Below are 25,209 nucleotides of genomic sequence, written 5' to 3'. Positions count from 1 at the left end.
TACAAAGTATACATTTGTTAAAATCTTTTATAGCTGCCGAAGGAAAAATCACAGTAGTTATGGAATATTGTACAGATAACTCCTTAATATTTACATTTGTTAGACGCTTTTCTCCCAAGCAACTTCCAATGAGTGCTATGTAGTGTTATCAGCCCACACCAAGGTGACTTACACTGCAAGATACACTACTTACAATGGGTAGTGATGAGTGCATCCATACATCAGTGGAACACACTCTGTTATTTACACAGTATGAGTAAGCATGTCTTTGGACGGTGGGAGGAAACCAGAGCACCTGGAGAAAACCCATGCAGACAGGAGGAGAACAAGCAAATTCCACACAGACTAAATGGGGATCGAACCCATGCTACCTCACACCACTCATGTGCTATGAAACAGCAGTGCTACTTGCCATGCCACCCTGATATAGATTAAAAAAAAAATGGCTGTGGTCAAAATAACAAATATAAAGGAATTGCAACATGGGGACTGACATAACAGGTAAAGCCATGTCTATAGAAAATACATTATAATTATTCATTAAATAAACTGCAAAAAATATATATACCTGTGTATGAAGTGAGACAGAATTAGATGCTGAGGGTGTACAAGCAGTCCCTGGGTTACGAACACCCGACTTACATACAACCCGTAGTTACGAACCACCCTATTACTTTCCGGAACTTAATTTTTTTTGTCACCTTTAGTAACAATCAACAACTTCATAATTAAGCCTGTTATATTCAAAATTCGAGTTACATAAAAGGGTTTGTAATAACAAACGCGCGCTACTTTGCCACGGCATCAAAACATTGATTGCGCGTCTACAGCAGAGTTTGTCGGCGGGGCTGGTGAGCCCGAGGACAGAAGACTTCCTTCTTTTCAGTAGGACCGGCGTTGCTGTTAACAGTGTCTCGTATGTTACTCTATCGGACTGGTCTCATAATTAACTCCGTAATATATATAGGACAGGCGCATATTTTTTCCTAGATATATTTTTATATATAAATTCCCCACAGAAGCAGCGCGTGTTATGCGGTGCCACCAGAGGACGCTGTCTGTACTCCTGCTCTATCTTCCAAGGAGCGTTCCTCTTCTCCGGGCCTCGAACGCGAGCGCTGGCGAATCCGTGCCTGTAGGATGTTCTTTATTGAACCAGGAAAGAGGGAACATGCCTTGAGCGAGGAGATCCACGAGTGGCCCCGCTGTGGCGCGCCGAGAGTCCGCGTGCACGCACCCCGCGCGAGGACGAGCCCTGAGGCACTGCTGGATGCGTCTATCTACCGGTAAGTAGTAGACTAGTGTTAATAACAACACTTTTTTTTTTGGTCATAATAATAATAATTTATTAATTGTTCTTATAAATAATAATCTTAATTAAAAAAATCTTTGCTATGGGCAAACAGGCAGGTTCGCATTACCACTTTTTTGTGTGTGTGTGCGCGCGCGGTGTTGACAGTTGGCGTTGACTCGTAACAGCTGCTTATGGTTACATGCAGTAATGAAGAGGGTAAGAAGGGGTAAGTTTATCCAGGACCGGCATGACATGAGGGGCTCTCATCATCCATCTGGCATCTCTGCTTTTCGATGCCATGCATGCATGGTGTCCCAGCCGCAGTAACACGCCTGTTGTGTTGTTGTTCATCCATGTTCATATTTATATGATTACTATAAAATTTAGTATAATTACTCTGATTTACGACGTGTTCCATTAGCGATGGCTTGAGGTCATTATTAACAGTATTTAGCTGGCAAACCCGCCGCAAAGGGTTATGTTATGAGTCACATCAGTGGAAAAATCCTAATTACTCACTGGAATCCTAACAGGTATCGGAGGAGGATGAAGGGAGACACTTAAGTTAAGTGTAACACCAATACCGAAACACTGACACTGGTACTCAAATGAACACAAAGACAGTGACAGAAGCACTAAGAAACTAACTCCGAAACTTTTACACAGAAGCTGTGTAACTCTGCACTCTGAAACTTGAACACTGAAACGGTGAGTGTAACTCTGCACTCTGAAACAGACTGAAACACTGACACTGTAACTCGGAAACTGTGTAACTCTGCACTCCAAAACAGACTGAAACACTAACTGAAACTTTAATACTGAAACAGTGTAACTGTGCTCTGTAACACTGACACTGTCACACTGGCAGTCAGATGAACACAAAGACAGTGACAGAAGCACTAAGAAACTAACTCCAAAAATTTTACACTGAAACTGTGTAACTCTGCACTCTGATACTTGAACAATGAAACAGTGTAACACTGCACTCTGAAACAGACTGAAACAATGACACTGTAACTCTGAAACTTGAACACTGAAACAGTGTAACTCTGCACTCTGAAACAGACTGAAACACTGACACTAATTCTGAAAGTTGAACACTGAAACAGTGTAACACTGCACTCTGAAACAGACTGAAACAATGACACTGTAACTCTGAAACTTGAACACTGAAGGTGTGTAACTCTGTACTCTGAAACAGACTGAAACACTGATACCACTAACTGAAACAGTGTAACTCTGCACTCTGAAACAAACTCTGACACACGGACACTGTAACTCTACGCAAGACTGAGACAGTAGCAGTGTGTCGATGATGTGGTGCCCGTGTCATGTGACCTGCGTGCTTGGTGCGGTTTGACTCCCGGGGCCCAGTGTGACAGCGCGGTCCTGTGACCTATGGAGGACAATGCTCTTTCAGCTGCCCTAGGTGTGAGCTTCACCACGCTGGCTTTGTCCAGCGCAGCACAGCTCTGTGCACCACCAGGGACACCACTGGGTTGTTCTGTTATCACTCAAGTATTTCCATATTTGACTTTTTTTCAGGGGAAAAACTGAGATTTATGAAGTGAAAAGGCTTTCCTTTCTCAGCAGTGTCAGTCTCCCCTTTTCTGTCTATATTTAGTTTTGTCCTTTACATCACTTTGAACACAATGACCGCCAGAGTACAATTATGGTTAAAATAATAACCCAAATACTAGTGTAAATAAACTCTTAGTTTCATGAAGATTAACTAACATGTAACATACCGGCTGCCTGCTATGATGGACGAGACGTACCTATATGAACTGGGACATCGTTAACACTCAACTACAATGTTATTATTAGTTGTAAATTGACTTTAGTCTTTTTAAATCTAGAATACCCAGGAGGGGTTGGCAGCCACTGGCACTTGGACCCCCAGAGGTGTTTTTTTTCTCCCTCGACTTTCAGTTGCGAGATTTTTGGTTTCTTTCCTCTGTGGCTAATACTTATAGTTTTATTAACTGTGTGGATAATGTAGTACTCTAGTATATAGTCAGCGGTCTTATTTCTTTCTTGGTCTTATGCCATTGTTCAGCGGTCCGTGTCACTGTGTAAGAAGAGCGCGCTATAAAAATGAACTGAATGGCATTGAATTGAACATGTTTAAGCAACAGAGCGCTTCTAATAGCACAGTATCGGCATGTTTCCAGAGTAAATGACATAGGCAGTGATTTTGTGAACTTTATTTCTTTATATCAGAAACATGTTTGAGCCAAAATGTCTTTACCCTGTCTTGCGCCCTATGCTTCCTGGAAAGACTCTAAACTTAAGTGACCCTGCATTGCACAAGCAGTAGGTAATGGATGAATAAATGAAAATTTTACATAAAAAGTAGCAATAACAATTTTGTTATTATAAAATATGTTGGGGTTGTTATTGTCATGCATAGAAATAGCTTTTATTTTTAATTGTAATTTCATCGTAATGAATTTCAGGAGACTTTTATTGTGGATTCAGTTTTTTTCTTTAAGAAATAATTGTAATGTGCCTCCTCATGAGAATTCATCTCATGGGGGATTTTGCAGATGATAAAATTATTCCTGTTATCTGAAGAGCAGGTTTACAGTAGAAGTTCTGTACATTTGTCTGAATCGTCCAAATCAGATAAAGGGCGATTATTTGTTAAGTGTGCACTGGTAACATTTAGGTCAGAGATTGCATAACCAAGTGTTTGAACAAGCATTGCCACCACCTACATGGAGCTCAAAAGTAAGTCCATTCCTTTTTGTTCCCAAATGGAATGGAATGAAATTCTCCCTAATGCAGAAGTGCCTTCAAATCGCTTGCGATGACTGTTTGCGGAGGTGTGCAGTATGCAGACGAGATAGAGAGGTAGGGGGAGGTGGGGTGGCTCCTGTTGTGCAATCTGTGCTGGTGCTCTTTGTGTCCCGCAGTCTGGCTTATCAGTGAGCAGCTCTTCACCTCCACAAGTGCGTGTTCAGCTGTGGTCTGAGATTACAGCCAGGACTTTGGAGTGGATATGAGGTAGTGGGGCAGCTCTTCAGGCACATTTTCATCCAATGCAAAATATAAACCAAAGCCACAACAATTTTAATATGTTAATTTAACTGATGCTTTATGCCAAAAGTGATTTACAATGTTAAGCCACTTGTAATGACTTGCCAATTTATACATCTGGGTAATTCTTACTGCAGCAATTTAAGGTAAATTCCTTCCCGAAAGCCTCTACAGCAGTAGGCGAGATTTGAACTCTACAATCTTCAGAGCTGAAGGCATCAGCTCTAACCACTGTGCTACCTGTTACCCCGAATTAAAACAAACAGGACAAGATGATGTACTTGCAGGACTAACAAATAAAGCACTAATAGTGTATGGATGAGTGATCCATTGTAAGTAGTGTGTCTAGCAGTGTAAGTCACCTTGGTGAATAAGGTGTGTGGGCTGATAACACTACATTAACAGTTCAGCTTTAAAGAAAAGTGCCTGCTAAATAAATGTAAATGTAGTGAGACTATATAGTAATGTGTACCCGTCTGTACAGTTTATATGATGATATTCAAAGCTCTTGTAATTCATGCTTGTGGGGCCAGCAGATGGTGTAGTGGTTAAAACATTTATTTTCTACTTGGAGGACCTGGGCTTCAGTTATCCTCCTACTGTAGTACCCTTGAGCAAGGCTCTGAATTAATACAGTAATAAAACCTTGCTGTATAAATGGGTATATCATTGTAAGGAGCTTAGTATGAAAACAGTGTAAGTGGCTTTGGAGAAAAGTGTCAGCAAAATGATTAATACTAAGAGGATTAGTTCTGATGCCTTTTTAAAATGATTTGTATTGTTACTTTTTGTAATTCTGTAATAAGAAACTGAAACTATGAAATATATCAAGATCTGATAATAGGGTTTAATTTGTTGTAAATGTTTTGGACCTTGTCAGATTCACTGCAGTAGTGGCATTTGACTTACACATTGTCAGTACTTTGTTAATGCATGTGAAATGATACATTTTTGATTGTAGGGTTAGTCACTGGAAAAGATCTCTTTGGCCTGTGATTGTAGTCCCCTCCTTGGTGGCAGCACACCTTGGAGTGTAATGACCCGCCTTGGCTCTGCAGGTGAACTGTAGTACAAAGAACAGTTCTGTTGTTCAAGCAGGTCTTCACATGTTTGCATTCACAGGATGCTTAGCCACAGTTAGTAACTCTGGGAGAGAAGATCAGCGAGATCTCCTGAAAGCAGATTCATTTGATTCATTTTTAGCAGACACACTTTATGCAGGTTAATTATTCAGACCCAGTCAGTTATTAAAGCTTACTGAAGGGACCTCCCTTTTCTGCCAGCAGGAGGCTTTGAAGTGCCAGACTGGCAGCTCAGATTAGGGCGAGTGGTTGACGCCTGTTTTTTCTCTTCCCTGTGGAGTGAGAGGAGATGGCAGGATCCCAGCTGGCTGTCCACCAGTGGACCACCAAGCACGTGGCCAGGTGGCTGAAGGAAGAGGGCTTCTGCGATTATGTGGAGCTCCTCTGCAACCGGCACAGGCTGGATGGTACCAGTCTTCTAACGCTCAGCGAGTCTGACCTGCGCCAGCCACCCCTGGAGCTGAAGGTGCTGGGGGACATAAAGAGGCTGATGGTGGCATTGCGACGGCTGCAGAGACACAATGCCAGCATGCTGGAGCAGCTGGGCCGAGGTCACGACGGTGAGCGGTCATGCAACGGGGAGCTGGCTGTGGCCAACGGAAAGCACAAGCAGCATGCACGACGCCTCGACCCTGAGTACTGGAAGACTGTCGTTAGCTCTGTCTACGTGATGTTTGTGTTTGGCTTCACCTCCTTTGTCATGGTGATTGTACATGAACGTGTGCCTGACATGCGCACGTACCCACCCTTGCCGGACATATTTCTTGACAGGTGGGTTCTCCCTTCATTGCCACATACAAGACTTGTGTGCAGCAGGAGCCCTGAAACTATAGATTTTTATCTTTTGCAGGGAGATGAGCTTCTGTTGGTGTTGTGTCCTGTTTCTTTGTTGGTACACACAGCCACAGAACTGTGTGCCCACCATACTGTACTTCATAGCCCTGTTGTAAAGTCAAGGCACAGGGAGCTCACAATCTGCTTTACTCTCACTAACATTTAAGATGCTGTACAAGAGAAACAGTTAAATGGACATCTGTCTTAAACCAGCTGGTGGAAGTGCTATTCCTCAGCATCTGAAAGCGAATCGGACTCTCAGCTAAGGGATGACCTTATTGTTAAACGTTGTTAGATGCTTTTGGACATGAGGCTGTGCTCCTCAACACAGTTGCAGCAAAAACAGTTCTAATTCCGTGTGTTATCTTACAGTAGTTCCACAGCATTCGTCTCAAAAGCAAGCAGAGCAATTCTTTTTCTGAATTCCTATATCTCCTCGACATCTTGCAGTGTTCCTAGAATCCCATGGGCTTTTGCAATGGCAGAAGCATGTGGCGTGGTCCTGTGTATATTCTGGCTGCTGGTGCTCCTGCTCCACAAACACAGGTAGTGTGCTTTACCAAAGATGCAGTGATGTACCCAGGCTGAGCCCTTAACTTTCAGTACCTGTCACTGGCAGGTGGTTCAAAACCACACCGCTCTCTTTCTAGGTCTATTCTGCTGCGGCGTCTCTGCAGCCTCATGGGCACCGTGTTCCTGCTTCGCTGTTTTACCATGTTCGTCACCTCCCTGTCTGTACCGGGGCAGCACCTGAAGTGCTCGGGCAAGGTAGGATGCTGCCTTATAGAAACAATGTGTCTGAACAGGATGAACCCACACGTTGCCTGTAGGTTACAGAGACTCCTGTTGCTAGACTGTGAAAGTCTAGTGTCATGTTGGCCTTGTTTTTACCCAGTTAGACATGGTTGTGGGTGATCTTGCATTGTGGACTTTGTCCGTCTGTGACCCTGATTTAAAAGCCATAAGTCTGTTGCATGTTCCACACTCTGCTGAGCCAGCAAAAAGAAAGGTGAAGTTGGGATCTGAGCAGAGGTTTGAGCAACCCCCCCCTTCCTCTCTTTCAGATGTACGGGGATGTGTGGGCCAAGCTCCAGCGTGCACTGGCCATCTGGAGCGGCTTGGGAATGACCCTGACCGGGGTGCAGACCTGCGGAGACTACATGTTCAGCGGGCACACTGTGTGCCTCACCATGCTGAACTTCTTTGTGACTGAATGTAAGTGCAGAATGTGGTGTGTTTACTTAGGGCAGTCAAGTAACTGACCGTTTACTGAAGCAGCCAGGTCAAAGTGTCTCCTGCAGCAAGTTCTGGCTGGTGCATGTCTGTTTTCCCTTTGCTCCTGCATAGAGATAAATCTCTGTGTGCTACATCTTTGCATTGTTCCTCAATGCACACACCACCTCAAGTGGGGCAGCTGGTAACAAAGTGGTTAGAGCTGCTGCCTTTTGACCCACGTCAAAGGTTTGAGTCTGACCTCCAGCTGTGATACCCGTGAGCAATGTATTTATCCTGAATTGCTCTGGGGGGGAAAAGCAATGCCCGGCAGGTATAATTGAGTAACTAATTGTAAGTTAGGCAGAGGTTGTGCCATTCAAAATACATTCTGGTGTTTGATTGTGCCCCTTTGCTGCCACCTCATGGCCTGGTGTGGAGCTGGAAAAATAAGTTGTAGAAGAGCAACCTATTCACAGATAGATGCAGGTGTGCGTACATATGCTGCCATGGTCGCACATGCTTCCCTTATCGCTGTCTCTTATCATCATCCTTGTTTTTATCTCTCACTAGATACTCCAAGGACCTGGAATTTTGTACATACCTTGTCTTGGGTTCTGAACTTGTTTGGTATCTTCTTCATCCTGGCGGCCCATGAGCACTACTCCATCGACGTGTTCATTGCTTTCTACATCACTACCAGACTCTTTCTGTACTATCACACACTGGCTAACACACGGGCCTATCAGCAGAGCCGCCGAGCTCGCATCTGGTTCCCCATGTTCTCTTTCTTTGAGTGCAATGTCAATGGCACCGTGCCCAATGAGTACTGTTGGCCCTTCTCCAGGCCGGTCTTCATTAAAAAGCTGATTGGCTAGATCTGTCGCATGGGCAGGACATTGACTGTTGGAGTGCTCTTGAAGCTGAAGGCTGGGTTCTCCTAGATGCCTCTTTGGCAAAGTTTGAGCTTCCTCTGTCTGGTGTACACATTGTACAAGTCCTAGTTTTCTCACAATTTGTCTCAATTGGGAGTGGTATTTTTGGTCTGTCCTTGGTCGAGTGAAAAGTTTTATGGGGAACGGCTAAATTATGTATTAGTTCTCAATGGTTTAATTACTTTTTGATATTCTAAAGCAATTATTATGGTAATGGTCTTAATATTTTTCTGCTATATTATTGACCTGAGATGATTCCATGTAGTTTTACTTGATGTTTATGAAAAAGATATTTACGAGTGGAGCAATGATTTGGTTACTTGAAAAGATTTGCCAATACAGACATGGAAACAGGTTTACGTTTCTTAAGACACTTTATTTGCCATTGTACTGTACATAAGGTATTATGGGAATATTTTGTTAAGAAGTGAAATTGAAATTGTGCTATAATGCATTGCTTTCTGGGAACACCTTTTCAGTAATGCTACATACAGTATTAGAAAGTTAGCTGTCTTTGAGATACACCACTCACATTCCTTTTAGTGGCTACTTGAACCATTTGAGAAATGGGCATCAGTGTCTGTCTTATTTTTTGTCTTAATTTATTTTTTATGTGTACTTAATTATCTAATTTGTATTTCAAATGCAAATGGCTAGTGTGTCGCTACTGGAAAAGCAATAACTCTTCGTATCCGTGTACTGTCTATATGTTACCATTAAAGTATAAGTTTTTACCTCATAATCCAAATTGTTTGTTTTTTGCACAGTGTCTACACTGAAAATATGGAACACGTTTATATTTTGTTGCCACTTGTACCTGCCATGGTTATTTATTTTTGTAATGCTGTATGAAGCTATGGATGATATAAAAATGATTAGTCTGAGAGAATTTGCTGTTTGTAATGTTTGAAATTTTCTACATGTGGAAAAGACAATGGTGTAATGTCAATGTATGGCAGAAAGAATTAAATTTAATTTTTCAAGAAGTACCTGTGCCCCGCCACTTCCTTCAGCTCAACCCGGCGGATCCCCAGCTGCTCCCAGGCCAACTGGGAGATATAAACTCTCCAGCGGGTCCTGGATTGAAGGGAGGCACCCAGCGGGGATCCTTACCAGATGCCCGAATCACCTCAACTAGCTCCTCTCAATGTGGAGAAGAAGCGGCTCTACTGAGTTCCTCCTGGATGGCCAAACTCCTCACCCTGTCACGGAGTTCCACCACACTGTGGGGAAAAAACTCATTTCAGCTACTTGTATCCGTGATCTCATTCTTTCAAGCTCATGACCATAGATGAGGGTAGAGACGTAGACAAACCGGTAAATAGAGAGGTTTGCCTTATGGTTCAGCTCCCCCTTTACCAGTACAGTCCGGTACAGAGACTGCTTTGCTGTTGCCGCTGCTCCCAGTCTGCAGCTGATCTCACGCTCCCCTCTTCCCTAACTTGTAAATTAGGGCCCAAGATACTTGAACCCCTCCACTTGGGGCAAATTTTCTCCCCTTACCTGAAGGGGACATGCCATCCTTTTTCGTAAAAGAACCATGGACTCAGACTTAGAGGTGCTGATCCTTACACCAACTTGGCTGCAAACCGTTCCAGTGTGTGCTGGAGACACCCGTGTGACTGCCAAAAGGACGACATCATTCACAAAAAAGAGACATCACAACAGAGAGATGACCCTCTCGTCCACCGGGACAAACTCCAACTGTATGGTAGCCAGCCAGGGACTTGTGAGTATCCCCACACCTGCCCGGTGCCTCTCACCCTGTGCAACTCCTGAGTAGGAGAGAGACCACCCCCTATCGAGGAATCTGGTTCCAAGGCTGTGAGTGGAGGTGAGCCCAACTGTATCTAGTTGGTATCTCTCAACCTCCTGCACCAGTTCCGGCTCCTTCCTCCCGGTAAGATTACATTCCATGCGCCAAGAGCCAGTTTCTGCTGCGAGGAGCCATAATGCCATGCACCACCCTGCCCCCTCCTGCTGCCTGAAAGACATTGCACCCAACCCCATGTTGGACCTTGTGGGTGGTGGGCCCACATGGTCCCCCCCGTGTTGCCTTTTCGGGCTGAGCCTGGCCAGGTTATGTGGCTACCTGGCCACCAGGCGCTCGCATAGGAACAGTACCCCCAGGCCTGGCTCCAGCGGTAGGTCCTGGTGACCCTATTCTGGGCAGGGTAAATACTGTTGTTTACTTTTTTCATGCAGGGTTTTGGATCGTGTTAGTCTGGATCTTCACTCCAGACTTGTCGCCATGGGAGACCCTACCAGGAGCATACTGCTCCTGACGATATAGCTCTGGAGATCCCTAGGTCACGCAAGCCCTTCTGCCACGACAAGGCCGTGTTACAGGAAAGGCAGTGTAAGTCACCTTGGGTAAATAAGGTATGAGCAGATAGCACTAAATAGTGTTCACTGGAAGTTGCTTTGGAGAAAAGCATCTGCTAAATGAATAAATGTAAAGAAACTCTAGAGGACAAGGAATGTTGGCAGGTCCAAAGGTTTGTTTAATCACTAGTGTGGTTCTAAATATGTCAACTACCATTGAGAGTGTTGCTTAAGGGACCTCTTACTTGTTTTCTACATGGCACACCTCCTCTTTTTTAATTTGATAGCTACAGACAGTGAGAATATAGTGTTTGAAAAAATATTATATATTGTATAAAATGATATTGATACTGTATATTTTTAAATCTAACAGAATGGAATGATAAGGATCGTTTCCTCTCCTTGCTCCTCTGCAACAGGTCTTACTCAGACTTTGTCCTCTTTTATCCACAAGCCATGGTGCCAGAGTGCCTGAGTGATCTGCTACCAAATTATAAGAAGGGGCAGAATTCAGTAGACTTGTGAATCAGGAAAAAAAATATCTGCAGATTTGTAAACAAGAATCGTCTCTCAATTCCCTCCATCTTTGTGAGATGGCTAGCGGACGATGTTTTTAAAATAAAATGCAAAACTAAAAATAAGCACATCAGGGACTTCGTCAAGGGACGTGGAGAAACGGAGATATCTATGGGAAATACACGAGCATAGGAAGAAGATGTGCAGATGGGGAGTTGCATAAACACAAGATTCACGATCGCAAACTGAGAGAAGCACAAGGTCAGTCAATCACTGCACAGGTTCACACATATGTCACACAGAGAAACTGTTCCTATAGCACTATCAACTGAACCCAGTGCCACTCCCAAGCCTTTCTATTCAAAATGAAAAGGAAAAACACAATGATTGATTGACTGCCATAGTCTTAGAGAAATGTATTCTCTTTCTTTCTAAGGGTGTGGCTAGGTGTGATATGGTACCAATGTTCCTACCCAGAGTGCAGCCTGTCATGATAATATCAGGAATCAAACTCTTTCAATAACAGTAATGCTTTCCTTTAAAATGATTTTACTTGGTCTTTGCTTTGAGGTAGGATATGATACACTACCATTTCTGTAGGGAAAAAACTCCTCAGACCTTTTAACATTTTCACTGCACAATTGTTCGGATTGTCATGGCAATACTAGCATATTCCCTTTTGCTGTTGTCTGTTACATCCCTGTACAGATTTTCAGTCTGTTTTGTGATTCCTTTCTGTGTTTGTGTATTTCTGCTTCCTGTACAGGTCTGTTGTCTATCATTCTTTGGCATCCCTGTCCATCATCATCAGTCCTGCTGTCAGTTCCTCAATTTGACTAATCACTTTCAGACTCTGTCATCTTTAAAACCTCACCATTTCCTATTATCTCGTGGTGCCTGTTTGGCTTGTTGATGCTGTTACTTCGTGTGTTTTAGTCATTGTAAGTAAATCTTTGGTTTATTGTTGGAGGGAAAAAAAAGCAGACAGGTAAGCACATCGTATGACCTACTGTACATATCCAGCACGTAGGTTTCAGCTGCCTGTCTACATTTATTTGGAGAAAAGCATCTGCTAAAGTGACTTCCAATAAACTCTATGTAGTGTTATCAGCCCACACACCTTATACTGCTAGGTACACTACTTACAATGGGTCACTCATCCATACATACATCAGTGAAACACACTCTCTGTGTCACTCACACACTATGGGGAGTCTGAACAGCATGTCTTTGGACTGGTGGAGGAAACCCACATAGACTGAGTGGGGATTGAACCCCTGTCCTTTCACACCAGCCAGGTGCTGTGAAACAGCAGCGCTACTTGTTGTGCCACCATGCCTCCAATTCATAGAGGAAGAGGCGGATGCCACCCCTTTTACTTTCGAGTTTTGGTACATGAAGTAGGTTAGTTAGCGCATCCTAGATGCTAAAGACCCTTTTGTTTCATAGCTATGGTTAATGCACCAAGTTGTTAGATTGTTTTGGTTTTCTTAAGTTCTTTGCTTTGGCACCATATTACTTTTCCCCTGAACGGTGGCTTTGTATTCTGTCAATATGGTAAATGGTCACCTGAATATCTGCGCTTATTTGCACAGTAAACAGAACTTGCACTTCAACACTTCAGTATTGTACATGTGTTCATGTTGGCCCCTTGTTATCGCTCACCTGATATTACGCCCTAGTCATTCCTAGACACCTGGGGTTGTAACAGTCTTATTTGCACGTATTATCTCTTTCCAGAAAGGACTATTTGTTTGAGGGTGAGGAGTCCTTTCCGCAGGATATTTGTTGTCTTTAGCGTGCTTATTCGTGTCTTACAAACTTCGTCTTAAGCTTAAATCTTAAATGGCTAAAATGCCGTTGATGTCGCTGCCTGGGACATGTTGAACAGTTCCAAGTATCTTAGATCTCAACAAAGATTTTCAGTATCATAAGATACTAGATCAGATGGATCTAAAAATTGGACTAGAGTAGTCAAATGCACATTTTATTCTTCACCACAGTCAATTATCGCAATGTACATAGTCTGTCAACCAAAAATTGAATGGAAATGTAAAACCCACACTTGTAAGAAAGTTTCTACATTGCATAACCTAGAACAATTAGGAAAAGCAAATAGTCAAAGGGTGTTGCCTCTAGAAAGCAATAATACGATCTGATCGCACTTGGCCATGTTTAAAAAGCTAGTATTTAATTATGATTAAGTAAAGAGAAGTGTACAGCAAAGAAAAGAGTACTGACAGGACACAAATGAAAATGAGCAGCGAGGATATATATTAAGGTCAACCGACTGCTTGGGGCATATTGAGACGTTCCAGGTCCGTTGCATGTCCACAAAGCCTTGCAGAATGGTAAGTGTTTCACAACTTTGTGTTCAGCAAGGGCCGCTGTTACAGTTCGGTTGAAAGTTTGTAGATTTATGCTAGAACGTACTTAAGCTGCACGTCCTAACAGCTACACTTGTTATTCCCATGCATATTTGTTGGAAGGTTATGGTAATATTAGTAGCTGTTAGCGATGTGAGAGAGTAAGAATGTGAAAAAAAGGGGAGGTTAATTAAAGCTTTTTTTCATATTATATTTTCTGCTGCCATGTACTAACACCGGTTGTATATGTGCAGCTGTATAGCCAATAAGAGCTGAATTACTATGAGCCAAGCATCTGACCCGGTGCATTGTGAAATACAAAGTTCTTTCAGTTTATTTGTGTGTCTGTGCATATAGTATGGTATCTGTGCATGTGTGTCTCTTTGTCATGCTCTCAGGCTCCTGTGTTCCGTATCGCCCTTGCTCTCCTGGCCCTGGCTGTAGCTTGCAGCGCTCAGTGCTTCCTTCAGCCCCTGGAAGTCAAAGACCCAAAAAAGCCACCTGAAGGTGATGTTGTGCTCTTCAGCTGTATCTGTGATATGTCATGTTAAAACCTTTGAGGTGGTGCAGTGGGATTGAGTGGGTCCTGCTCTCTGATGGGTCTGGGGTTCAAGTCCTGCTAGGGGTGCCTTGCAATGGACTGGCGTCCCGTCCTGGGTGTGTCCTCTCCCCCTCCAGCCTTACACCCTGTGTGTTGCCGGGTTAGGCTCCGGCTCCCCACGTGGGACTAGCGGTTTCAGACAGTGTGTGTGTGTGAGTGTGTATGTGTGTGAGTGTGTGTTACTGAAGCATCTCTCAAAGCTTCTTTTACCAACAGCAAGTGAAATGTCCCAGACAAGAGTGCAATCATGACAGCTACCAGCACACTTTCAAAGCGTTTAGTTGTACATGGCTTTTGTGTATTATGGGTTTTGAGATCAATGAATAATTCCCCATTTGTTTATTTTTCATTGCATTTTCTTCACATTTATGTATGTTTAACAGATGAATATTGAGCAGATGCTTTTCTTCCAAGCTATTTACTATAGAAAAATTTTGCCCGTTTCAGTGCTAAAATGATCCATGTTTAATCCTGCTGTCATGGCATGAAAACGCACCCAGATAGAATAGAAAAAATAAAAGCAGTACTTTGGGACTACATTCATTCCACACACTTCTACAGTGTTTATGGTGTTCAAGGCTTGTGTTTGGCATTCATAAGCGCCAATGATCAATGTCAAAATGAGGGACATTGCACATTTGTGGAACGAATCAGTCAACAGTTGGCATTCAATAACGGTTTAATTCAATTTTTAATCATTTCAAATTAGGTGTAATTTTAATGTATCCTAGTAAAGCTTAGTAGCTTAGTATGTTAATAAAATGTTAAAAAGTTTAACAAATTATTTTTATTTAATACAGCTATGTCAAAGATTTTTGCAGAACCTGTTCCACAAACAAGTTGAGGTACATCTGTTTTATTAAGCTCTTATTTGTTGTGTAGATGATAATGTTGAAAGCAACCTAAAGTTGAAGAACTTATTGGATGTACAATATTTATGCCTGGAATCAGTTAGCAGCATTGAATTAGAGGTTGTGGAGATGACTCATTTTTATTTTCAGCAAATTTAAATCCATCCAAATTCAATAACCACTTGGGCAGTTTAGAGACACCCATACAGGTGGAGCAGGGATGAAACCCATGTTCTTTCACATCACCCAGGCACTGTGAGGTCGCGATGCTATTCACTGCACCACCGTGCTCAGCAGCTTCAAATATATTTTAATTTTAATGTAATTTAAAGTTAATAAAAAATGCTAACAAGTGTTATACTGTGATGTAGTGGCTCCACATCCACGTTGCGTCAAATGTATCCAGCCTCTTGCCGTCTGCTCCGATCATGCAATTGACCACTTTGACCCTGTAGTGGATGAGCGGCTATCGGTAATGGATAGATGCAAGTGTTACATTATTACAGCATTTTTATTATAGCTTTGTCTGAGGTTTTTGCAGAACTTAATTGATAAACAGAGGGATGTCCGTATTATTCAGCTTTTGTCGAATACAACATAGTGGAAAACGTGACTTTGGATTTACAGAGTTACAAACAGACTTCCAGTCCCAGTTGTTTGGAAGTTCATGTGAAATCAAGGAATTTATTGGAGCAAAAGCATGCAAAAAACATGTAATGAAAATGGAAATGCAAACAATTGCTTTCTAACAGCGCGGACAGGATATAAAAAAGCAAAACGTGGAAAGTAATTCAAACGAAATGAAAAGTCGATGTATTAATTTATCTCTAACTTTTCTCTAAAGCAGCTTCCAGTGTTAAGCTATTTACAGTGATTTACCCATTCATATGGTGGGGAAATTTTTACTGGAACGATTTAAAGTAGGTATCTTGCCCAAGGGTACTACAGCCGAAGGTGATATTTAAACCTGTGACTCTCACATCCAAAGGCAGTTGCTCTAACCTCTATAACAGCTGAAAAGGGATGCATTAACTCATATTGGAATAGTGTCAAGATTATAATAATATATAGAGCAGTGTATAGTGAAAACTTCCACTGGTGTGTGTTCAGGTTGCCTGGATAGTGAAGGAAAGATGCACAAGTTTGGCTCGCAGTGGGTGACTCCTAACTGCCTTGACTGTTCCTGCTCCACAGAGGCAATGAGCTGCTGTACAATGTAAGTTGCCATGGTTTCACTTTGTTGCCATACTCATATATATGTGATCAAAATTTACAGACATCGTAATGGTTATGTACACATAACCATGGTTTTATAGCTATTCATGGTAAATGACGTTGTTCTTATTAAAATTGCTGTGCTCATTTATACACTTCTGTGATTTTATCACAAACATGTACGATACATTATATACAAATTCAGCTAAATGACTTTTTCCTTATTGTTGTCTTGCTCAATCAAGCAGCCTGCCTTCCTTCTGGAAATCTGCAGAAAATATCAAAGATCAAAACTGGCAATTTAAAGTGTAATTCTGATTTTTGTTGTTTGAAAGTAATAATCGCGGAACTTCTTCTCCCAGGATCCCAACAGTTGTTTCGATGCCACCACGATGCAAGATGCTGGTGAATGAGAAAAGCTGCACATATAAAATGGTAATGAAGGCCAACCTAAATTTGCCATGCGTGCTAAAGGGCAATGAAAGAATTGCACTTGTTAATAAAAAATGATCACAGTGTAATGAATGCAATGTGCTTTCACTCCTGCTTAAATAAGTCAATAAAAAGAAAGCAAGATTCATGGAATGTTTGTTTTCACTTTTTTCCTCTGGTCACAGTATCGGGCATATTGTAGCTACTTTTCCTGTTATATCATTTAAATTGGACACATCATTCACGTATGCTTTCAAGACAGGTACATGAGACACAAAATATTTAAATATGACCATATTTATCCACGGAGAGTGGTTAAGCATAGGACTGACAATAACAAGCACTATAAGAGAAGGAAGCTGATGGCACCAAGATCAGTGAAGCTCTGTAGGACAGAGCTAAATCTTCCCTGGGCCAGATCACAGATCAACTCCAGCAGGGTCAAAAACTGCAGCTCAGCATATGTCTAAAGCATGAACCCAAAAAATTTCAGCAAAAATGTAACATGTGAGATGGCAGGGACAGCCACTGTCCCACTGTCCTGGGTTGCTGCCTTTGGACCCAAAGGGTGCTGGTTTGGATCTCACCTCAAGCTTTAGTACCCTTAAGCAAGGAACTTACCCCGACTTCCTCCAGTAGAGTTGCAATAATGTCAATAATAGTAAGTCGTTTAATATTGTAAGTCACTTTGGAGAAAATCAACAGCTAAATGAATAGATGTAAACTTAAAGTCCGACTGCATTCTGCACAAGAGAAGTGAGTTTGAGCGGCAACATAACTGCAAGGAATGACCATCTGCAAGGTAAGGCAGGTCTGTATTGTCTTATCAAAATACCATGGCAACAAGCTTGTAAAAGCCATATGCAAATGATTTTCTTCCTTGGCAACCATGCCCCACATGCCCCTAACAAGGTATGTCCCACTATTATACTCGTGTTCTCCTTCATAGGGAAGACACCATTACAGTGAATTCATGACTCATTTTTCTTCCCCTCGTTCTCTCCCCTTCTACTCTTGTTTGGCGGTCACTGCCCCACACTATGACAACGCGATGGCATCGCTTCACCCTGAGGGAGACCCGGTGATGCTGACACCGGATCACAGGGACAGTTCGGTAGAACGTCTGTAGGATTCTGCCTCTTCCACAGAGGGGCAGCAGAGCATCAGGTTTCCACGGGCAAACAGGGCTGTGCGGAGCAGTCCCATGGCCCCCCGTATGAGCCCAGCAGACAACAGGAGGAGCTGCACTGCCACCAGCCCTGTGTCTGTCCGCCGTGTGTATGGACACCCAACTCCACGCCTTTCCGCAGCTCCAGTCAGCACACGGGTCACAGGCTGCACCCTGAGGAGACCTGATAGTGAGCACCAGTAAGTGTTGTCTCTCTGCTGCCTCCAGCATCTCTTTCCTGACATAGGTACTGCACGCTTGCATGTGTGCCATTATCCAGTGTCATATGTTGTCTGAGTGCTACACTGAAAATAGTTTGTATTTTTAAGATAGCTGGAATGTATCATTTTCAGGGGTAAGCTGTGTTTTCTGATGGTGCGCAGATGGGTTCCAATGCTATGGTGAACATAGCTGTGTTTCACACATTCTTTACCCCACAGCGTGGTTCTGTTGTGAGGGTTATTTTGGAGGTTATGGGGTTTAATGACACTTTGTTATGTATTATAAAACCAACGCTGTATACTCCTGGTTAAGCAACGTGAACTGTACAGAAAGTGGGATTGACTGGGATTGGCCTGATCCTGTTCTGCGGGCAGCGGAGGATGCCGTTGCTTGGCTTGGTCAATTTGCCCAGCAGAGGACCTTTTCGTTTCTCACGTGAATTAAGTGGTTATGAGGTAGTTTTATCTGATTTACACAGCCTGTAGACTGAGGCTACAGCCAAACATCTGAGACATTTTAGAGGATGGGAAAGAGGATCTGTAATCTTCTGGTCCTTCACCACTGTCCTAACTCCAACCTGGAAGCACCGGTCCAGGCCTGTGCCTCAACTGATGCTCTGGTTCCAGTATACAACCCTGTGCCAGAGGCTACGCCATAGAGGGGGCTTAATGGTTCTACCAAGTAGGGTCAGTGGGTCACCAGGTCAATGGCTGATAGAATTGAATTCAAACCTTAGTAGAGAGAACACCCAATCCCAACCCTCAGCTGGACATGGCCTGCTGGAGCCATCAGTGTGACGTTATGTTCTCGCTATGTTGTGGATACAGTTGTGATCGTGATTGCAGGGTGATGCCTTTCAATGCCTTGGAGACCCATAACACTTTCGTACCTTTCAGAAGTTCGTGACAAATCGTGGTGCAAACGTGACCTAAAGGCAACCGTATTATTCCGTGTATTCTGGCTGCTGGTGCTCCTGCTCCACAAACACAGGTAGTGTGCTTTACCAAAGATGCAGTGATGTACCCAGGCTGAGCCCTTAACTTTCAGTACCTGTCACTGGCAGGCGGTTCAAAACCACATCGCTCTCTTTCTAGGTCTATTCTGCTGCGGAGTCTCTGCAGCCTCATGGGCACCGTGTTCCTGCTTCGCTGTGTTACCATGTTCGTCACCTCCCTGTCTGTACCGGGGCAGCACCTGAAGTGCTCGGGCAAGGTAGGATGCTGCCTTATAGAAACAATGTGTCTGAACAGGATGAACCCACACGTTGCCTGTAGGTTACGGAGACTCCTGTTGCTAGACTGTGAAAGTCTAGTGTCATGTTGGCCTTGTTTTTACCCAGTTAGACATGGTTGTGGGTGATCTTGCATTGTGGTCTTTGTCCGTCTGTGACCCTGATTTAAAAGCCATAAGTCTGTTGCATGTTCCACACTCTCTCTGCTGAGCCAGCAAAAAGAAAGGTGGAGTTGGGATCTGAGCAGAGGTTTGAGCAACCCCCCCCTTCCTCTCTTTCAGATGTACGGGGATGTGTGGGCCAAGCTCCAGCGTGCACTGGCCATCTGGAGCGGCTTGGGAATGACCCTGACCGGGGTGCAGACCTGCGGAGACTACATGTTCAGCGGGCACACTGTGTGCCTCACCATGCTGAACTTCTTTGTGACTGAATGTAAGTGCAGAATGTGGTGTGTTTACTTAGGGCAGTCAAGTAACTGACCGTTTACTGAAGCAGCCAGGTCAAAGTGTCTCCTGCAGCAAGTTCTGGCTGGTGCATGTCTGTTTTCCCTCTGCTCCTGCATAAAGATAAATCTCTGTGTGCTACATCTTTGCATTGTTCCTCAATGCACACACCACCTCAAGTGGGGCAGCTGGTAACAAAGTGGTTAGAGCTGCTGCCTTTTGACCCACACGTCAAAGGTTTGAGTCTGACCTCCAGCTGTGATACCCGTGAGCAATGTATTTATCCTGAATTGCTCTGGGGGGAAAAAGCAATGCCCGGCAGGTATAATTGAGTAACTAATTGTAAGTTAGGCAGAGGTTGTGCCATTCAAAATACATTCTGGTGTTTGATTGTGCCCCTTTGCTGCCACCTCATGGCCTGGTGTGGAGCTGGAAAAATAAGTTGTAGAAGAGCAACCTATTCACAGATAGATGCAGGTGTGCGTACATATGCTGCCATGGTCGCACATGCTTCCCTTATCGCTGTCTCTTATCATCATCCTTGTTTTTATCTCTCACTAGATACTCCAAGGACCTGGAATTTTGTACATACCTTGTCTTGGGTTCTGAACTTGTTTGGTATCTTCTTCATCCTGGCGGCCCATGAGCACTACTCCATTGACGTGTTCATTGCTTTCTACATCACTACCAGACTCTTTCTGTACTATCACACACTGGCTAACACACGGGCCTATCAGCAGAGCCGCCGAGCTCGCATCTGGTTCCCCATGTTCTCTTTCTTTGAGTGCAATGTCAATGGCACCGTGCCCAATGAGTACTGTTGGCCCTTCTCCAGGCCGGTCTTCATTAAAAAGCTGATTGGCTAGATCTGTCGCATGGGCAGGACATTGACTGTTGGAGTGCTCTTGAAGCTGAAGGCTGGGTTCTCCTAGATGCCTCTTTGGCAAAGTTTGAGCTTCCTCTGTCTGGTGTACACATTGTACAAGTCCTAGTTTTCTCACAATTTGTCTCAATTGGGAGTGGTATTTTTGGTCTGTCCTTGGTCGAGTGAAAAGTTTTATGGGGAATGGCTAAATTATGTATTAGTTCTCAATGGTTTAATTACTTTTTGATATTCTAAAGCAATTATTATGGTAATGGTCTTAATATTTTTCTGCTGTATTATTGACCTGAGATGATTCCATGTAGTTTTACTTGATGTTTATGAAAAAGATATTTACGAGTGGAGCAATGATTTGGTTACCTGAAAAGATTTGCCAATACAGACATGGAAACAGGTTTACGTTTCTTAAGACACTTTATTTGCCATTGTACTGTACATAAGGTATTATGGGAATATTTTGTTAAGAAGTGAAATTGAAATTGATGGGGGGTGCGGTGGCGCAGTGGGTTGGACCGCAGTCCTGCTCTCCAGTGGGTCTGGGGTTCGAGTCCCACTTGGGGTACCTTGTGACGGACTGGCGTCCCGTCCTGGGTGTGTCCCCTCCCCCTCCGGCCCTACGCCCAGTGTTACCGGGTAGGCTCCGGTTCCCCGTGACCCCGTATGGGACAAGCGGTTCTGAAAATGTGTGTGTGTGTGTGTGTGAAATTGAAATTGTGCTATAATGCATTGCTTTCTGGGAACACCTTTTCAGTAATTCTACATACAGTATTAGAAAGTTAGCTGTCTTTGAGATACACCACTCACATTCCTTTTAGTGGCTACTTGAACCATTTGAGAAATGGGCATCAGTGTCTGTCTTATTTTTTTGTCTTAATTTATTTTTTATGTGTACTTAATTATCTAATTTGTATTTCAAATGCAAATGGCTAGTGTGTCACTACTGGAAAAGCAATAACTCTTCGTATCCGTGTACTGTCTATATGTTACCATTAAAGTATAAGTTTTTACCTCATAATCCAAATTGTTTGTTTTTTGCACAGTGTCTACACTGAAAATATGGAACACGTTTATTTTTTGTTGCCACTTGTACCTGCCATGGTTATTTATTTTTGTAATGCTGTATGAAGCTATGGATGATATAAAAATGATTAGTCTGAGAGACCCCTCTGCGAACCGCCACCTTACCGAGGTGGAGGGGTTTGAGTGCCTGAATGATCTCAGGAGCTATGTTGCCTGGGGCTATATGCCCCTGGTAGGGTCTCCCAAGGCAAACAGGTCCTGGGTGACAGACGAGACAAAGCGCAGTTCAAAATCCCCTTATGACTATTAAATCAAGGATCTCGTTCACCCCGCCCGGTATGGGGTCACCGGGGCCCCACCCTGGAGCCAGCCCTGGGGGGGCTCGCATGCGAGCGCCTGGTGGCCAGGTCTATACCCACGGGGCCTGGCCGGGCTTAGCCTGAAGCCAAGACGTGGAGCCGCTCTTCGGTGGGCTCACCACCTGCCGGAGAGGACATAAGGGGCCGGTGTGTTGTGATTTGGGCAGTGGTCGGGGCCGAGTGCCCGGCCGACCCAAACCTCGGGCGCCAACTCTGGCTTTTGGGACTTGGAATGTCACCTCACTGGTGGGAAGGAGCCTGAGCTAGTGCAGGAGGTTGAGAGATACTGTCTAGATATAGTCAGGCTCACTTTCCCTCACAGCTTGGGTTCTGGAACCACTCTTCTCGACCAAGGGTGGACTCTCCTGTATTCTGGCGTTGCCCAGGGTGAGAGGCGGCGGGTGGGTGTGGGCTTAGTAATAGCCCCCCAGTTCAGCCACCATGTGTTGGAGTCTTCCCCGGTGAATGAGAGGGTCGTCTCCCTACGCCTTCGGGTCAGGGAACAGTCTCTCACTGTCGTTTGTGCTTATGCGCCTAGCGGCAGTGTAGAGTACCCGGCCTTTTTAGAGTCCCTGGGGGGCGTGCTGGAAAGCGCTCCCACTGGGGACTCTGTCGTTCTACTGGGGGACTTTAACGCCCACGTGGGCAGCGACAGTGATACCTGGAGGGGCATGATTGGGAAGAACGGCCTCCCTGATCTGAACCCGAGTGGTGAGTTGTTATTGGATTTCTGTGCTAGTCACGATTTGTCCATAACAAACACCATGTTCATGCATAAGGGTGTCCATCAGTGCACTTGGCACCAGGACACCCTAGGTTGGAGGTCGATGATCGACTTTGTAGTCGTTTCTTCTGATCTTCGGCCATATGTCTTGGACACTCGGGTGAAGAGAGGGGCTGAGCTGTCAACTGATCACCACCTGGTGGTGAGTTGGATTCGATGGCGGGGGAAAAAGCTGGACAGACCTGGCAGGCCCAAACGCATAGTGAGGGTCTGTTGGGAACGTTTGGCGGAGGCCCCTGTCAGAGAGGTCTTCAACTCCCACCTCCGACAGAGCTTCAGCCAGGTCCCGAGGGAGACTGGGGACATTGAGTCCGAATGGACTATGTTCCACACCTCCACTGTCGAGGCGGCGGTTCGGAGCTGCGGCCATAAAGTCTCCGGCGCCTGTCGCGGCGGCAATCCCCGAACACGGTGGTGGACACCGGAGGTAAGGGATGCCATCAAGCTGAAGAAGGAGTTCTATCGGGCCTGGCTCGCTCATGGGACTCCTGAAGCAGCTGACGGGTACCGGCGGGCCAGACGGAGCGCGGCTCTGGCAGTCGCCGCGGCAAAAACTCGGGCCTGGGAGGAGTTCGGTGAGGCCATGGAGTAAGACTTTCAGTTGGCCTCAAAGAGATTCTGGCAAACCGTCCGGTGACTCAGAGGGGGGAAGCAGTGTTCCGCCAACACTGTTTACAGTGGAAGTGGTGCGCTGCTGACCTCAGCTGAGGATGTCCTCGGGCGGTGGAAGGAGTACTTTGAGGATCTTCTCAATCCCTCCGACACGCCTTCTGTAGAGGAAGCTGAGGCTGGGAACTCGGAGGGGGACTCGTCCATTACCCTGGCTGAAGTTGCTGAGGTAGTCAAAAAACTCCTCGGTGGCAAGGCTCCGGGGGTGGATGAGATCCGCCCCGAGTTCCTCAAGTCTCTGGATGTTGTGGGAATGTCTTGGCTGACACGCCTCTGCAGCATCGTGTGGAGTTCGGGGACGGTGCCTCTGGACTGGCAGACTGGGGTGGTGGTCCCTCTTTTTAAGAAGGGGGACTGGAGATTGTGTTCCAACTATAGGGGGATCACACTCCTTAGCCTCCCTGGGAAAGTCTATGCCAGGGTACTGGAGAGGAGAATCTGACCGATAGTCGAACCTCGGATACAGGAGGAGCAATGCGGTTTTCGCCCTGGCCGTGGAACACTGGACCAGCTCTATACCCTCACAGGGTGTTGGAGGGTTCATGGGAGTTTGCCCAACCAGTCCATATGTGTTTTGTGGACCTGGAGAAGGCATTCGACCGTGTCCCTCGTGACATCCTGTGGGGGGTACTTCGGGATTATGGGCTTCAGGGCTCATTGCTACGGGCTGTTCGTTCCCTGTATGACCGGAGCAGGAGCTTGGTTCGCATTACCGGGAGTAAGTCAGACCTGTTCCCGGTGCATGTTGGACTCCGCCAGGGCTGCCCTTTGTCACCGATTCTGTTCATTATCTTTATGGACAGAATTTCTAGGCGCAGCCAGGGAACGGAGGGTGTCTGTTTTGGTGGCTGCAGGATCTCGTCTCTGCTTTTTGCGGACGATGTGGTCCTGTTGGCTTCATCGAATCAAGACTTACAGCGTGCACTGGAGGGGTTTGCAGCTGAGTGCGAAGCGGCGGGGATGAGAATCAGCACCTCCAAATCCGAGACCATGGTCCTCAGCCGGAAAAAGGTGGATTGCCCCCTCCGGGTTAGGGGGGAGCTCCTCCCTCAAGTGGAGGAGTTTAAGTATCTCGGGGTCTTGTTCACGAGTGAGGGAAAAATGGAGCGGCAGGTTGACAGACAGATCGGTGCGGCGTCCGCAGTAATTGTACCGGTCTGTTGTGGTGAAGAAGGAGCTGAGTCGTAAGGCAAAGCTCTCAATTTACCGGTCGATCTACGTTCCTACCCTCACCTATGGTCATGAACTCTGGATCATGACCGAAAGAATGAGATCGCGGATACAAGCAGCAGAAATGGGTTTCCTCCGCAGAGTGGCTGGGCGCACCCTTAGGGATAGGGTGAGGAGCTCAGTCACCCGGGAGGAGCTCGGAGTAGAGCCGCTGCTCCTCCGCATCGAGAGGAGCCAGTTGAGGTGGCTCGGGCATCTGTTTCGGATACCTCCTGGACGCCTCCCTGGGGAGGTGTTCCGGGCATGTCCCACTGGGAGGAGGCCTCGGGGCAGACCCAGGACACGTTGGAGAGACTACGTCTCCCGGCTGGCCTGGGAACGCCTTGGGGTTCCCCCAGAGGAGCTGGAGGAGGTGTGCGGGGAGAGGGAAGTCTGGGGGGCTCTGCTTGGACTGCTGCCCCCGCGACCCGGTCCCGGATAAGCGGAGGAAGATGGATGGATGGATGGATGGATAGTCTGAGAGAATTTGCTGTTTGTAATGTTTGAAATTTTCTA

At 45.2% G+C, this 25,209-nt stretch overlaps 3 protein-coding genes across 5 annotated transcripts; all 3 read left to right on the top strand.

Annotated features, from left to right (window-relative positions):
- The first annotated feature begins 1,030 nt into the window (after positions 1-1,030).
- Positions 1,031-8,767, top strand: LOC108942700 (sphingomyelin synthase-related protein 1-like). Of its 3 annotated transcripts, none has more exons than XM_018766166.2 (6): positions 1,031-1,286; positions 5,699-6,189; positions 6,703-6,798; positions 6,903-7,020; positions 7,317-7,467; positions 8,038-8,767. In XM_018766166.2, the coding sequence occupies exons 2-6, from the start codon at positions 5,708-5,710 to the stop codon at positions 8,340-8,342; spliced, it is 1,152 nt and encodes a 383-aa protein (XP_018621682.2). In that variant the 5' UTR covers positions 1,031-1,286; positions 5,699-5,707; the 3' UTR covers positions 8,343-8,767. The 3 variants fall into 3 exon arrangements, with proteins under 3 accessions (XP_018621682.2, XP_029110129.1, XP_018621683.2); XM_018766167.2 differs by lacking the exon at positions 1,031-1,286 and adding an exon at positions 1,957-2,002; XM_029254296.1 differs by lacking the exon at positions 6,703-6,798.
- A 4,803-nt stretch (positions 8,768-13,570) lies between these two features.
- On the top strand, positions 13,571-16,783 carry LOC108942657 (beta-microseminoprotein-like). Its single transcript, XM_029254096.1, has 4 exons — positions 13,571-13,591; positions 14,005-14,113; positions 16,169-16,274; positions 16,636-16,783. Exons 1-4 carry the CDS (start codon positions 13,589-13,591, stop codon positions 16,781-16,783), a joined length of 366 nt encoding a protein of 121 aa, XP_029109929.1. The 5' UTR covers positions 13,571-13,588.
- A 2,296-nt stretch (positions 16,784-19,079) lies between these two features.
- On the top strand, positions 19,080-20,635 carry LOC114911058 (sphingomyelin synthase-related protein 1). The gene is made up of 4 exons (XM_029254095.1): positions 19,080-19,085; positions 19,190-19,307; positions 19,608-19,758; positions 20,331-20,635. Exons 2-4 carry the CDS (start codon positions 19,221-19,223, stop codon positions 20,633-20,635), a joined length of 543 nt encoding a protein of 180 aa, XP_029109928.1. The 5' UTR covers positions 19,080-19,085; positions 19,190-19,220.
- Positions 20,636-25,209: the final 4,574 nt, after the last annotated feature.

This window comes from Scleropages formosus, chromosome 8, assembly GCF_900964775.1.
Source record: "Scleropages formosus chromosome 8, fSclFor1.1, whole genome shotgun sequence".
NCBI classification, from domain to species: domain Eukaryota; kingdom Metazoa; phylum Chordata; class Actinopteri; order Osteoglossiformes; family Osteoglossidae; genus Scleropages; species Scleropages formosus.
Note: the sequence above shows the minus strand (reverse complement) of the source record. Positions and strands in the feature narration are given on the sequence as shown.